At 46.7% G+C, this 16454-nt stretch overlaps 2 protein-coding genes across 2 annotated transcripts in view; both read right to left on the bottom strand.

Moving 5' to 3' along the window:
• SGSM1 (small G protein signaling modulator 1) overlaps positions 1–347 on the bottom strand; it is a 35066-nt gene extending 34719 nt beyond the window's left edge. Inside the window, exon 1 of the mRNA XM_045459265.1 lies at positions 335–347. Within this exon, the coding sequence (XP_045315221.1) occupies positions 335–347 (13 nt within the window). The remainder of the gene's footprint in view (positions 1–334) is intronic.
• On the bottom strand, positions 299–1228 carry LOC123588066 (coiled-coil domain-containing protein 74A-like). Its single transcript, XM_045458290.1, is given in 2 exon segments — positions 299–809; positions 811–1228. Coding segments are annotated over 2 exon segments (279 nt in total). The 5' UTR covers positions 991–1228; the 3' UTR covers positions 299–710.
• Positions 1229–16454: the final 15226 nt, after the last annotated feature.

Consider the following 16454-nt stretch of genomic DNA (forward strand, 5'->3'; position numbering starts at 1 on the left):
GTGATCCCTTGATCTAATAGCCCTTCAGGTAAAGGCAACAGGAGAAAGGTGGGGAGAAACTGAGACAGGGCTAAGAATGTGGGGGGAGGAGTTCCAACTACAGCATAAGGGAGAAGAGAGAGGACAGCAGTGTCCCACCGTGATAGGCCTTAAGTTCTGCTTCAGGCCTGGCCCACGGCGGTGAGGAGCCACCAGCGGGGCAAAGTTAGGAAGGACCTGCCCTGAGGAGACGCGGGGGCAGGGGGAGGTGTCCAAGGAGGGGCTGGATGGGAATGGCAAGTCGGCTCTCCATCTGTGTTTAGTCTGTGAAAATCACTGAGCTGTACACTCGCACTTTTTACTTCCATAAAAGTTTTTTTAGAACAGGCGGGCCCGACTTGCCTAGAGAGGAGACTGCGACCCGGCTTACTGTGGGAAACGCTACACAGCCAGACCACCCCACCAGATGGTGGGGCGGCCCCGTCGACCCCGCCCACGAAGACCCAGGTTTGGGGCCCAGGGTGCGGAGGAGGCAGGGGGTGCGGAGGGGGCAGGGAGTCCGAGACCCACGTAGCAGGACCCGGGGTGGGGCTTGCTGCCCTGTGTCCTCCTTATACCCTGTTTAAGGGTTTCTAAACCTTGTGTTCTAGAGTCCACGAGCGTTTCGGTACTGGAGGCACCCGGGAGCGGCAGGTCTGCCTCTCCCTCGGGCCCCGGCCGCGGAAGACGCCTCACTCGCGGCCGCGGCGCCCCGACTCACCCTTGTTCTCCCGCTTAAGGTGCTCGATCTCCTCGTGGAGCTTGACCAGTGTCTCCGAGTGCTGCTGCTGCCAGGAACTGCAGGCTCTTCTCCAGGTCCACGACCCGCTTCTGCGCCTCGATGAGCCCAACCTGCGTGCTGTGCTGCGCGGGCTGGAGGATGGCGGGCGGGCGCAGGCGCGACGTGCCCCGGGAGCCCGGGATCCCCGAGCTGGGGGGCCGCTGCCCGGCCGCCGCCACCCCCGCCCTCATGTCGCCGCTGCCGCCGCCTCTGCCGCCGCCTCTGCCGTCGCTGCACTCCCACTTGGTGGCTCCACTGCCCCGGCCTGGTGCCGCGTCGCCATGGAAACGGGCGCGAGCGGGCGAGGGGGGCGGGGCGTGCGGCGGGGCGTCCTCTGTGATGCCCGAGAGACCACGCTGCTGGTGGGGGTGGGGCCTGCGTCAAGTTTGCCTGAGCTTGTACACCCTGACTTTGAAAGGCATCCTCTGAATTAAGGTCAGGTAATCGTCCGCCTTTACAGTAGGTCTTACGCTCCAATTATCTATGCTTGTTTATTTTAATAGTTCGCTTCTGGAATAGATGATATGGATTACATATTCAAAAATCCAAAGGTAGAGGACTTTCTGCTTTATGAAATGTGGACAGAATATATGAAACAGCCACCTGGAAACAACGGAGAAGAACAGAAAGCAAAGTGGACGAAGGCAGCTCTTGAAAGAAGAGCTGCTTGGGGCGCCTGGGTGGTTCAGTTGGTTAAGTACCCAACTCTTGAGTCTGGCTCAAGTCACAACTGTGAGATGGAGACCCGTGTCAAGCTCTGCGCTGAGAGCAAGGAGCCTGATTGGGTCTCTCTCTCTCCCTGTCTCTCTCTCTCTCCCTGTCTCTCTCTCTCTCTCTCCCTCTCTCCTCTCTCTGCTCCTCCTCCGCTTACATGCTCTCTTTCTCTCAAAGTAAATCAATAAAACTATTTTTAAAAAGAAGAGCTGCTTTTTCCCCTGAGCTCTCTCTTCTGGTCAGCCGGACCTCAAACAGGAAGCCACAGTCCTATTGGCTGCAGAAGGCAGAGGATGGAGTTTGGGAAGGACAGTGCAGCTGGAAACTGAGGGGGCAACACAGTGAAGTTTGGAGCCTCTGCAAGTGAGGAGTTGAAAGCAATAAACTTCAAATATGTGGCTGGCCTGAACTGCCCACAGCATTCCAGGCATTCCAGGGAAAGAGAAAGAGCTGGAAGGCCAAAAGCTGAGAAGAGATTCATTTGCTGCTAGCTCCAGGGGAGACAGAATTTGGAGTCTGACAGAGGAGCTTGGTAAACGCTTCAGTTTTTCTTTTAACCCCCAAAAGGATCACACCTTGGTAATAAAGACTATGTTCTAGAAATAAGAGATTTGCCTTAGAACTAAGGGCAAAATCAGAAAATACCCACCCTCGTAAAACTTAGAAGCCCAGCCTCCACAAGGTTTTGGTGATGTTCCAATAATTCAACCCCCTGGAGAACAAAACTCAACACTCTTCAGAGAATTATAACAGAACCCAGAGTCTCTGTGTCCTGTCATCCATGATGTCTGATATACAATAAAAAATACCAGACATGCCAAGAAACAGACAAATGTGACTGAGTCACGAGAAAAAAAATCCAGATTCAGTCAATGGAAATAGATCTGCAAATAATACTAGATAAGAAAAGTTACAGAAAAGTATTTTATAATGAATATGATTAAAACCTACAGAAAAAGATGGCCATAGTGAGTGGAATCATAGAAAAAATTTTAAATGATTGATAAAGCGTTAAAAATGAAAGGAAAAAAAAAAAAAAAAAATCCTACAACTACAAATGTACCTGGATTTCTGGTTTCCTGGTCCAGCCTTGGCAATCATCACTGCCATCCGCACAAAAGAGAAAGTCGCTGACAAGCTGAAAAATCAATGAACTCTTCTTAGATCCATCAGAGAACTGAGATCACAGGACAAACGGCTGCCCCCAAATTGGAGAGACAGAGAATCACAACCCACTGGAGCATCAATCTCTGTCTGAACCACTACCAGGGGAGGAAAAGCTAAACTGTAATTGATGAATTGCTGGTGTGGCCAGTGTAGACAAGGGTTAAAGAGTTCAGGGGGCAGAGGTCCAATCTTAAGGGGCCCCGCACCTTTGTGAGTTTAACCTCCAGGAGCCCTACCAGATTCTCATGAGGAAGAAAGATGGAAAAAATCCCCCTGTGGTCCCAACAGGAAGAGGGTGAAGCAGCCATTTTGAAGTATTGCCCAGAGCTTTCTGTTCTTCAGGGATTTCCCTCAAAACAAACTAAGACAGCCCCAAATGCCAAACCGGCTGGGATTTTAATAGAGCCTAACAGACCTGGAGGAAAAGAAATACCTAACTCTAGCTGCTTCTAGCCTTCCCCTCTCTCCACACCTTTCCACCACATCAGTGGGGGCCTGTGTAAAAATGGGATACAAGCGAAGGAATTGCCCATCTCAGAACTAATTTAAGAAGTGTCTAGGGGCATCTGTGTGGCTAAGTTGGTTAAGCATCTGACTCTTGATCTCAGCTTAGGTCTTGATCTCAGGTTCGTGAGTTCAAGCCCTACATTGGGTCCCATGCTGGGCATGAAGTCTACTTTAAAAATAATAATAATATGGGGCGCCTGGGTGGCGCAGTCGGTTAAGCGTCCGACTTCAGCCAGGTCACGATCTCGCGGTCCGTGAGTTCTAGCCCCGCGTCGGGCTCTGGGCTGATGGCTCAGAGCCTGGAGCCTGTTTCCGATTCTGTGTCTCCCTCTCTCTCTGCCCCTCCCCCGTTCATGCTCTGTCTCTCTCTGTCCCAAAAATAAATAAACGTTGAAAAAAAATTAAAAATAATAATAATAATAATGATAATAATCATAATAAGTTTCTAGGAAAACCCAAAGACAACAAGGAAGACAAAATAAGGGCACCGGAGGAATATTTTGCCTCTGACACCTATGGCTGCAACAAACAATAAACATGGACTAAACCCTGGCAAGATAAACAAAATCTCATGCTACAGGCCTGTTTACCTCAGTTGCTTCTACACAACACATCATATCCAAATTTCAACAAAAAATTACAAGGCATACTATGAGGTGCCTGGGTGGCTCAGCCAGTCAAGTGTCCAACTTCGGCTCAAGCCATGATCTCACAGTCCATGAGTTCAAGCCCCACATTGGGCTCTCTGCTGTCAGCGCAGAGCCTCCTATGGATCCTCTATCTCCCTCTCTCTCTCTGCGCCTCCCCAGCTGGCTCGCTCTCTCTCAAAATAAATAAACCTAAAAAAAATTACAAGATATACTAGAAGACAAAAAAAAAAAAAAAAAAAAAACCAAAAAAAAAAAACCACATAGTTTGAAGAGACAGAACAAGCATCAGAGCTAGACTTGGATCTGGAGAGATGTTGGAATTATTGAATTGAAATTTTTATTTTTTCACATCTTATTTTATTTTATTTTTTATTTTAAAGAGAGAAAGAGAGTGCAAGCAGGGGAGAGGGGCAGAAGGAGAAAGAGAGGATCTTAACCAGGCTCCATGCTTAGCGAGGAGCCTGACACAGGGCTTGATCCCATGACCCTGGAATCATGACCTGAGCTGTAATCAACAGTCAGACTTCAACTGACTGAGCCACCCAGGCGCCCCATCAGATTGGGAATTTTAAACAACTATGATGACTATGCTAATGGCTCTAATGGAAAAAGTGGACAATATGAAAGAATGGAGGGATAATGTAAGCAAAGAGATGTAAACTCTGAGAAGGTAAAGGAAATGTGTGAAATCAAGAACGCTGTAACACAAGTGAAGAATGCCTTTGATGGGCTTATCAGCCGACTGGGCAAGGCCAAGGAAAGAATCAATGAGCTTGAAGTTACGTCAAGAGAAACTTCCAAAACTGAAATATGAAGAGAAGGGTGAATGAAAATGACAGAACACAATATCCACAAATCCTGTGACTGTTTCAAAAGGTGTAACATATGTAGAGTGAGAAGACCGGAAGGAGAAGAGAGAAAGGAACAAAAAATATTTACAGCAATAACGACTGATAATTTCAAAAATTAACGAAAGACAACAAATCACAGATCCAGGAAGCTCAGGGAACACCAGGCAGGAGAAACACACACAAAAAATCTCCTCCTGGGCATATCACATTCTCACTGGAGAAAATTAAAGACAAAGAGAAAATCTGGAAAGAAACCAGAGGAGGAAAAAAGAAAAAGAGCTTTCATAGTAAGAAGTAAAGATAGAATCACATCGGATTTCTCCTCAGAAACCACGCAAGCAAGAGAGTGAAGAAAGATATTCGTGTTGAAAGAAAAAAGCCACAAACTTAGAGTACTGTATCTAGCTACATTTCCTTCAAAAGTAAAGAAGAAATAATAAAGACCTTCTCAGACAAACAAAAATTGAGGAACTTCGTTGCCAGTAGCCCTGCTTTGTGAGAAATGTTAAAAGAAATTCTTCAGAAAGAAGAAAAATGACATAGGTCAGACACTAAGATCTACATTAAGAAGAGAGCATTAGAGAAGGAATAAATGACGATAAAAAAAAATTGCTGTTTCACATTCTTAAAACTTAAAAAAAATTGTGGGGCTCGAACTCACAACCCCAAGATAAAGAGTCACATGCTCCACCGACTGAATCAGCCAGGCACCCCTTCTTTTTCATATTCTTGTTTTTCAGTTTATTTATCTATTTTGAGAGAGAGGGAGAGAAAAGTGCAGGAGGGGCAGAGAGAGGGGGAGAGAGAGAATCCCAAGCAGGTTCTGCACTGTCAGCGCAGAGCCCCATGTGGGGCTCAAACTCACAAACCGTGAGATCATGACCTGAGCCAAAATCCAGAGTTGGATGTTTAACCGACTAAGCCACCCAGGCGCCCCGTCATATTCTTAATTAATCTTACAGATAACAGTTTGTTTAAAATAACCATAGCAAAAAATAATCATCATCATAGCAACAATGCATTTGGTAATTATAGCTTATCAATAAGTGAATGACAGCAATGTTATCAGAGATGGGAGGGAGAAATCAGAAATATTCTAAGGTCTTGCACTCCCGTGAGGTGCTATGCTGTTATTCTAAAGAGAACTTGGATTCACTGTAAGTGTATACTCAAGGGCAAGCACTTAAAATAATTTTAAATCAAAAGTATAATTGATATGCTAAGAGAAGAGAGAAATGGGATAATATAAAAGGTTCAGTTAAAGGGGTGCCTGGCTGGCTCAGTCAGAAGAGCATGCAACTCCTAATCTTGTTGGGATTGGGAGCTCAAGCCCCACATAGAGATTACTTACAAATAAACAAACTTAAAAAAAAAAAAGAAAAAGTCTGAGTTAAAGCCAGACAAGGTGGGAAAAGAGTGGAAGACAAAAAGAGAAACAAAGAGCAATGAATAGAAAACAGTAACAGGGGCGCCTGGGTGGCTCAGTCAGTTGAGCATCCGACTTCGGCTCAGGTCACGGTCTTGCAGTTCGTGAGTTCGAGCCTCGCGTCGGGCTCTGTGCTGACAGCTCAGAGCCTGGAGCCTGCTTCAGAATCTGTGTCTCCCTCTCTCTCTGCCCCTCCCCTGCTCATGCTCTCAAAAATGAATAAATGTAAAAGAAAAAAAAAATGGTGTCAGGAACCTGAGAAAAATCACTTCTTACTGAAGCAACATCACAGTTGACTGCTTAACATTACAGTTTTTTGACAATTAAGGCAAAAGGAAAAGTCATTGTGGAATAGAGTTTTCATTCTCTCGCAAAGGAAATATGTACATTCTTCAGAAACAAATTTCTTTGGGACCCATATGGAGGGATTGAGCATTTTGGTGGCTTGGATACGAAACATTGAGTAGAATGGATGATGTTTTCGAGAATACTTTCCCATAGTGCCTGGGTGGCTCAGTCGGTTAAGTGTCTGATGACTCTTGATCTCAGTTCAGGTCATGATCTTGCAGTTAGTGAGTGTGAGCCCCACATGGGGCTCTGTGCTGATGGAGTGGAGCCTACTTGGGATTCTGTCTCTCCTTCTCTCTGCCCCTCCCCCACTGGTGCTTGCGTGCTCTCTCTCTCAAAATAAACATTAAAAAAATGTAAAAATAATAGGAGAAGAATACTTTCCTTAAGAGACAGGCAAGTCAGATGGATATTCATTTTATCATTTTTCCTTTTAAATGTATATATTCCTTTAATAAAATTAAGAGATAATGAAGATCTTTTAAAATCTACTGTTACAGGAAGATTTCAGTCTTCACTGCCACTATTCACAACGCCCCAGACATGAATACTACGTATCTGGGGCTCTTTTTTCCAGTAGTTACCTCCATAGCTCTCGGTGATGTGCTTTTGCTACGATTTTTTTAAGTTTATTTATTTTGAGAGAGAGAGAGAGAGAGAGAGAGAGACAGAATCCTAAGCAGGCTCTATGCTGTCAGCACAGAGCCCAATGTGGGGCTCGACCTCATGAACTGTGAGATCATGACCTGAGCTGAAATCAAGAGTCAGCCACTTAACCGACTGAGCCACCCAGGCACCTTTACTATTTCTTGATTTACCAAAATGAGCCACACCCACCGGCTTCCTTTCCTGTTCTAATGAGTGAGGGTTTAACTCACTTCTATCACCAATCCCACATTCTAATACAGTCCCATTATTATTCTTAGCTCCTCTCTTATTTATATTTGTAATCCTACATCTTTAGTTTTGGTTTTACCTCATTTTACAGCAAACGAAGTGTGGCCGTGGGCTCGCGAAAGCATGATGTTGTCAGTGCCTCTGTCTGGAACTCACCGGTCCTGCTGTATTTCCCATCACCCTGAAGGATGGCGGAATGCACTTTTGAAGATTTGCTTCTGGTGTCAGCTGGGTGAAATCACTTGGTGAAGCTAGCGTAATGTCCCTAATGTCCCGGGAGATGCAGGCCGTGCTTTGAAGCAGCCACTAACTTGTAGTGAAGTTTCTTTCCCGGAGGCAAAGATATCCAAAGACTTCAGGAATCAAGGGGTAGAAGTGGGAGGAGCTTGTTTCACTGTTACTATTCTAATGACCTACCAGTAAAGTTTCAACTTCCCACCCCCACAGCTTCGGGTTCTGCTGGCTTAGAGGTCTTGCTTGGTTGCCACAGGTGGCAAGGGACACGCTGGTTCCACTGAACAGGAAGCTGAGACTGCCGCCTGGTGACTTTGTCAGGCAAAAAGGGGGTTGCTGTACTGGTTGGGTGGCTGGGCTTGATTATCAAGCGTAAATCGGTTTGCTACTCCAGAATGGGGGCAAGGAGGAACACCTGGAACCCAGGAGATTCTCTTGGTAATCTTACGTAGGGCTCCCGCATGCTGTGGTAAAAATGACGGAAAACTATAGCAACCTAAAACAGGCAGGACTAAGGGGCGACTGGGTGGCTCAGTCGGTTAAGCGTCCGATTCTTGGTTTTGGCTCAGGTCATGATCTTTCGGTTCAGGGGTTCTAGTCCCTCATTGGGCTCTGCGCTGGGAGCCTGCACACTCTCTCTCTCGCGCGCGCAAAATAAATAAGCACTGCTAGGAATTTACCCAAGGGATACAGGAGTGCTGATGCATAGGGGCACTTGTACCCCAGTGTTTATAGCCGCACTTTCAACAATACCCAAATTACAGAAAGAGCCCAAATGTCCATCAACTGACGAATGGATAAAGAAGATGTAGTTTATATATACAACGGAATATTACTTGGCAATGAGAAAGAATGAAATCTGGCCATTTGTAGCAACATGGATGTAACTGGAGAGTGTTATGCTAACTGAAATAAGTCATACAGAGAAACACAGATACCGTATGTTTTCACTCATATGTGGATCCCGAGAAACTTAACAGAAGACAGTGGGGAGGGGAAGGGGGAAAAAAAAGGTTGCAGAGAGGGAAGGAGGCAAACCATAAGAGACTTAAAAACTGAGAACAGCGGCGCCTGGGTGGCTCAGTCAGTTAAGTGTCAGACTTGGGCTCAGGTCATGATCTCGTGGTTTGTGAGTTCGAGCCCCACGTCGGGCTCTGTGCTGACAGCTTGGAGCCTGAAGCCTGCTTCGGATTCTGTGTCTCCGTCTCTCTCTGCCCGTCCCCCACTTGTGCATTGTCTCTCTATCAAAAATAAATACAATGTAAAAAAAAATTTAAAAACAGCAACAACAAACTGAGGGTTGATGGGGGTGGAGGAGAGGGGAAAGTGGGTGATGGGCATTGAGGAGGGCACCTGTTGGGATGAGCACTGGGTGTTGTATGGAAACCAATTTGACAATAAATTATATATTTTAAAAAAGTATATTTCAGAAAACACTGAATTTATAAAAACAAATAAATAATAAAACAGGCAGAACCATTTAAAGCACAAAAACTTCCAGAATTAAGGGGCACCTGGGTGGTTCAGTGGGTTGAGCATCTAACTTCGGTTCAGGTCATGTTCTCGTGGCTCGTGAGTTCGAGCCCCACATCGGGCTCTCAGGCTCTCGGGCTCTCTGCTGTCAGCGCAGAGTCACTTTGGATCCTCTGTCCTCCTCTCGGTGCCCCTCCCCCGCTGAGCGCATGTGCGCTCTCTCCCGCGCTCTCTCTCCCCAAAACAAATCAACATTAAAAAAATTTTTTTTCAAGGATAAAGATCTAGGTCACCCCACAAAAATCCCCCCCCCCAAATATGACTGGCTGAGGTGCTTGCTGGGGACAAAGAGAAAGGGTGGTGGAAGAACACTCATCTTGTCATGTGACCAATCACAGCCGCGAGCACAGTTGTGGCCAAAGATGTCCTGTGTCTTACTTTGATATGGACTTTTGTACCTCATACTTGTCTTTTTCTCCTCTCTCATTCTCATGCTACCAGGAAGTATTAATGTATAAATCATGGCTATTTCTGTAACTCAATATTAGGCTACAGGATAGCAGAATCCGAATCAGGAAACAAAGGCACATTTATTCAGAGATGGGTAAGGGGGAACTTTGGGTTTCTTCTTTCGATTCGGCTGTCGGAAGGATAGCTGAATCATACAATGTGAAAGCACGGTGCTCCGAATACCTTTACTTGGAAGTTAAATGTTGAAAAGGAGGTGTTTGGATGCAAAGCTGAGCTGACCAAGGGGTAGATTGTGCTGGGCTGGTTGTGGTTAACCCAGAGCCACCACCATTCATTTTTAAGGCTGAGAACTCTGTTTTCCAGAATCCCCTTTCCCTTAGGGTTTTGGGATAGCGCCAGCCAGAGAGAGAAAGTCGTAGGAGGTTTGGAAGATGGAGGTGAATCAGTCACAGTCAAGTATGTGGGTAAACAAGAGATCCACACTGGCTTCCTGGAGCACGACCCCCTTCATCACTGAATTCTGAGATGGTCTGCACAAGCTTCTTGGAGAATCTTGAGACCCACCCACCTTGGTGCTTCAGGCTGAGGTCTTTAGCATGAGCTTCTTTGCTCTTGCATCTGCAAGAGCTTCCATTACCTCTGTTCTTTTGGCTCTTCCCACACTCACGGAAGTCCCTGATTCTTTTTTTTTTTTTTTTTCTTAAGTTTATTTACTTATTGAGAGAGAGAGAGAGGGAGGGAGGGAGGGAGAGAATCCCAAGCAGGCTCCGCGCTGACACTGCAATGCAGGGCTTGATCCCATGAACCACGAGATCATGACCTGAGCTGAAATTAAGAGTCGGATGCTCAGCCAACCGAGTCACCCAGGTGCCCCTGATTGTAACAGTTTTTTACACAACTTTTTTAGTTTTTAAGTAATCTCCACACCTGATATGGGGCTCAAATCCATGACCCCAAGATCAAGAGTCAAACACTCTTTCAGCTGAGCCACCCAGGTACCCCTACAAGGTAATTTTAGAACTTTTTTGTTCTTTTAAAAGAAACCCTGTACCCATTAATGGTCACTCCTCATTGCCTCTCTTGGCCCCAGTCCTAAGCAACCAGTAATCTACTTTCTGTCTCCATAGGTCTGCCTGTTCTGGAGATTTCGTAGCAATAGAATTCACAATATGTGATCTTTTGCAAATGGCTTCTTTCACTTAATATAACGTTCTCAAGATTTACTCTTGGGCACCTGGCTGGCTCAGTCGGTAGAACATGTGACTCTTAATCTCGAGTGTGTGAGTTCAAGCCCCATTCTGGGCATAGAGTTTCCTAAATAAACAAGCAACCCAGTAAATAAATAGCTTTTAAAAAGATTTACTCATATTGTAAATATGAGTAATTGTAATTTACTCATATTGTAAATACTTCATTCCTTTTTATGGCCAAATAGTATTCCATTGCATGGGCATACAGCATTTGGTTTATCCCTTCATCACGTGGCGGACATTTGGGTTATTTCTACTTTGGGGCTATTGTCAATAATGCTGCCATGAACATTTGTGTATCTGTTTTTGTGTGGGCCTATGTTTTCAAAATTAAAAAATATTTTGTACTGAAAAACGACACTTTCCAAATGAAAAGACAATCTACAGAATGGGAGAAAATATTTCCAAGTCACATATTTGATAAAGTGCTTACATCTAGAATATGCAAAGAGTTCTTACAATTCAATAATAAAAAAGTTAATAATCCAAATTAAAAATGGGTGAAAGCCAGGGCACCTTGGTGGCTCAGTCGGTTAAGCACCCGACTTTGGCTCAGGTCATGATCTCGCAGCTTGTGAGTTCAAGCCCTGCATCAGGCTGTCTGCTATCAACACAGAGACTTCTTGGAATTCTCTGTCCCCCTCTCTCTGCCCCTCCTCCTCTCATGCTCTCTCTCGCTCTCTCTCTCAAAAATAAACATTTTTAAAAAATAAAAATGGATGAATGGATAAAGAAGTTGTGGTTTATATACACAATGGAATACTGCTTGGCAATGAGAAAGAATGAAATATGGCCATTTGCAGCAACGTGGATGGAACTGGAGAGTGTGATGCTAAGTGAAATAAGTCAGGCAGAGAAAGACAGATACCATATGTTTTCACTCTTATGCGGATCCTGAGAAACTTAACAGAAGACCAGGGGGGAGTGGCAGGGGGAAGCAGAAGTTACAGAGAGAGAAGGAGGCAGACCATAATAGAGTCTTAAACACTGAGAAGAAACTGAGGGTTGATGGGGGCTGGGAGGGAGGGGAAAGGGGGTGATGGGCATTGAGGAGGGCACCTGTTGGGATGAGCACTGGGTGTTGTATGGAAACCAATCTGACAATAAATTTCATATTCAAAAAATAATAAAAAAACAAAAAATAATAAAAATAAAAATGGGTGAAGGATTTCAACAGACATTTCTCCAAAGAAGATACACAAATGACCAATAAGCACGAGAAAAGATACTCAGCACCTGTTAGTAATCAGGGAAATGCAAACCAAAACCACAATAAGACACCTGTTTCACAGTCACCAGGATAGCTGTCGCCAAAAAGACAAACACTAATAAGAGTTCGTGATATGAGACAGAGCTGGAACCCTCACACGTTGCTGGTGAGAATGTAAAATGTTACAACAGTGTTTGGCAATTCCTCAAAAAGTAAAGGGAAGGCTCAGCAATTCTGCTCCTAGGTACATAACCCAAGAGAATTGAAAATATAGGTTCTAGGGGAGCCTGGGAGGCTCAGTTAAGGGTCCACCTCTTGATTTTGGCTCAGGTCATGATCTCACAGTTCGTGGGTTCGAGTCCCACATCGGGCTCTGTGCTGACAGTGCAGAGCCTGCTTGGGATTCTCTCTCTCCTTCTCTCTCTGCCCCTCCCCCTGACTCTCTCTCTCTCACACACAAAATAAACAAACATTAAAAAAAGAAATAAATGGGGCACCTAGGTGGCCCAGTCAATTACGCGTTTTACTTTGACTCAGGTCATGTGGTTCGTGGGTTCAAGCCCCACATCGGGCTCTCTGCTGTCAGCATGGAGCCCGCTTCGGATCCTCTGTCCCCTTCTCTCTGCCTGCCCCCCCCCCCGCTCTCTCTCTCTCTCTCTCTCTCAACAATAAATAAAAAACATAGTTCCATACAAAACGGATACATAAATGTTCATGGCAGCATTATTCACAATAAATAGCCCCAAAGGAGAAATAACCCAAGTGTCCACCAAGTGGTGAATGGATAAATAAAATGTAGTATATCCACACAATGGAATATTATTTGGCCATAAAAAGGAACGAAGCACTCATATACACCGCGATATGAGTAAATCCACTCTCCCTATTTTTTCTTTTGGCATTTGTACTTTGGGTGTCATACCTAAAACACTATTAACTAATGCAAAGTTATAAAGATTATTCCTCTGTTTTGTCCTAACAGGTTTTTTTTTTTTTTTTTTTTTTTTGAGAGAGGGTACAAGTGAGTGAGGGACAAAGAGAGAGGGAGAGAGAGAATCCCACGAGGAACACAGAAAGAGAGAGAGAAGCAGGGCTCACCCAAAGCGGGGCTCAAACTGACGACCTAAGAGATCATGACCTGAGCCACAGTCCGGTCGATGTTTAACTGACTGAGCCACCCAGGCGCCGCTCTCCTCTTTTATAATTTCAGCTCCTCTATCTGGGTCTTTGATCCTCTCTCCGGGTCTAAGTTTTTGGACAGGACCCTTCCAGTGCAGTGATCGTGTTTTTCCCCCAGTGATTTTTGTTCAACCTTAGGCTGGAAAGCCCCTTCCCTGACCTCAATCCTTTCTACTCATGTACAAATTAACTTATCCAAGGCATTCATATTGTGATTCCTGAGGTGTTAGGGGCTGGATGTGTATATAATAGGTACAGTATTTGTCAAACAATCGTATTTATTGGGCAGCTGCTGTGTGCTTGCATGATGCCGGAGTTAGAAAGTTAGAAAGGTGAGTAAAATATGATAGTTGTCCTCAAGGAGCAAACACACAAGCTGGAGATTCATTCAGAAGTATTTATTTATTCAGTACTTTGTTTTATTTTAAGTAGGCTCCATGTCCAATGTGGGACTTGAACTCAGGACCCTGAGATCAAGAATCACATGCTCAGGGCGCCTGGGTGGCTCAGTCGGTTAAGGACCTGACTTGGGCTCAGGTCATGATCTCGTGGTCCGTGACTTCAAGCCCCACATCGGGCTCCGTGCTGACAGCTCAGAGCCTGGAGCCTGCTTCCGATTCTGTGTCTCCCTCTCTCTCTGCCCCTCCCCCGCTTACACTCTGTCTGTCTCTCTCTCAAAAATAAACAAACAAAAAGATAAAAGTCATGTGCTCTACCGACTGAGCCAGCCAGGAGCCTCTGTTCAGCACCTTGAAGTGCCCAGCACCAAGCAAATAAGACATCCCTCTTTACTTTTATTTGCTGAATGGTGGCAACGAGTGCACAGGAGGGCACTAAACCCAGTCCAGGAGGAGGGGAAGTGGAGGAGGCAAGGTCTCTTAGAGGAAGTGATGACTGGCGGTCTTCCAGGATGGGTGGCAGTCGGCTGCTGAGGAAGGAAGGAGGCTAAGCCGACCTTCAGAGACGTGGCCTGAGGAGCAGAATGTACACTTCCTCAGTGGGCACCAGGCTGTGCGCGGGGAAAACAGCGCTCCTTCCACCCAGAGAGGGAGGGTGGAGGAAGCAAGTTCCGGGCCGTCTGAAGCCATCCCAGGCAGAAGGCTCGCTTCACCCACTTTACTGCATTGCCTAGAACATGGACCCTTAAATAATAAGACGTCAGATGCACAAACTCAGAGCCCCCCGGATGGTGTTCTGTACAACAGAAGATGCAGACGTTCATTGTGGGAAGTCCACCGTTCTCCAGATGGTTTGGGGAGCTTTTCACCTGAGCATCACAAGAAATACATTGAGTGCATGCCGGGAAATGCCATGTCTGCTGCACTCAGGCGGTGGGGGTGCTGCGTGGCAGGTCCTATAGGTCCAATTCTCCCTGAAGCGGCTGCTCTCCAGAAGCTGAACACAGCTAAAGGCAGGCTAAGGGAGGTGGCTGCAGATGTATAATGGTGCGAAGACCCAAAAGGGACGGTGAAAGCAGTTGAACGGCTGACGACTTCACCTTCCCCTACCGCCTGGTGCAGTAAGCGCTTGGCGCCCCCAAGGGCCCACCTTACTCTGTGGCTGGAAGGCATTTGCTCCCTCCTCTGGCTTCTTTGCATTTTTCTGACCTCTTGGGGCAGCAGTGACCCACATGGATGTTAAAGTCAGTGGCTGTTCTCACAGCTGGAATATTGGTTGAGAGGGAGTAGGACTTCTTGATGGGGAGAGGAGAGGTTGGGAAACAATTTGATCTATTTCGGTCATTAGATGTTTGAGAAACTTATGCTAGGAATTCTGGTTTGCAGAGTCCAAAAAAAAAAAAAAAAAAAAAAAAAAAAAAAAAAAAAGCTAGCGAAGTTTTTAAAGTGAAAGCTACCCGAGTCACGTGTCATCTGAGGGCTGCTCATGCAGAAGGTCTGATCTACTCTTCGACATCAGAGGGGAAGTACAGGTTCCTCCCAATTCCAGAGCCTCTGTCCTACGTCACCTATACTGAGCAATCAGAGCCTGAGTGAACCACCTGGGGTCAGCGGTGGGGTCGGGTGAAGCCTCGGTGTCTGATGGATTTGGTCTCGAAAGGCAGTGGGGCCAGCATGGGCTCCTGGGAACGATGTCACCTGAGGGGTTGGCAAGTCTGAGGCGCGGGAGGCAGAGCAGAGCCTCCAGAGATCGTGCACCTGTGCTTCCTGTGCTGAATGCCACCAGAAGGGGTCGTGAGCTCTGAGGTGTCTGGATTTGGCCCTTTGGCAGCATTTGGGGTGGTGGTGGCTGGTGGTGGAGGCGTGAGGAATTGGAGGGCCAGGCCAGTTAGCAGGATGGGAAGCTCCAGGAGGCTGGAATGAATGGGCGGCAGGAAGCCCGTCTGAGCCCGAGCCAGGCCCTGCAGCCTCTGCCCTTGGATGTCACCTACCCTTTCAGTGTGCTGTGGACAGAACTGCTGCGGGCACTGCCCACCCGCGGTCCCCATTCCCCCAACTGTGACTCCAGGGCTCCTCCGCCTGTACCTCTACCTCTGCTCTCGTCCCACGGCCCTTTCTCAACGCTGCAGCTCAGAGCTCTTTGCAAAGTAGCTCGGGGTCACAGGGAGGGTAAGGTCCCCGTTGCCCTCACCTGGAGCAGCAGCCACGCCGGACCCCCTCTGCTCCTGCTCCTGAGACGGGAGCCACCGAACGCTGTGGGCTGTCTCACCACGTGCCTCTGCTCCCCCAGACCCCGACCATTGGAACCATTCCCTTCCTTGACCTCACTGTTCTTCGTTATGACTTCTGGACTCTGCATCTACTAAGTCCCAGGGAATCGGAGGGTCCTGTCTGTTCTCTCTGGGGAACACAGCGCCCACCCAGCACAGCGCGGGGTATACACAGCAGGTGGCTGTTTTACAGCTCATGGGTGAACGGGTGGAGTGTCTTGTTTTCGCATTTTAGGGTGTTAGAGAATGTTTTCAGGTGAAAAAAGGGCACAAGAGAAATGTGGATGAGGGAAGCCATGGGAAAGTGAAAGGTCACGGGGACACCCATCCTTGTGGGCAGGGTGGACACCGTCAGGGGGAGCTATGAGGGAGGTGTGCCGGGGAAACGGCGCCACTGAGATCTGACCCCACACCATCATCTCCGTGTGTTCGTATCGCTTTCATTGACTGAATGAGTCTGGGAACAAAAGTCACTCCCTCATCTGTTCACGTCCAACTTGTAGAAATACTATCTTACTTCCATCGAATTTGACAAAAGTAACAATCCTGCCCAGGGACAGGAGGACATTAACACTCACGCCTGGCCAAGCACCCCAGAGACACTCATGTG

The sequence above is a fragment of the Leopardus geoffroyi genome, chromosome D3 (genome assembly GCF_018350155.1).
Source record: "Leopardus geoffroyi isolate Oge1 chromosome D3, O.geoffroyi_Oge1_pat1.0, whole genome shotgun sequence".
NCBI lineage: Eukaryota > Metazoa > Chordata > Mammalia > Carnivora > Felidae > Leopardus > Leopardus geoffroyi.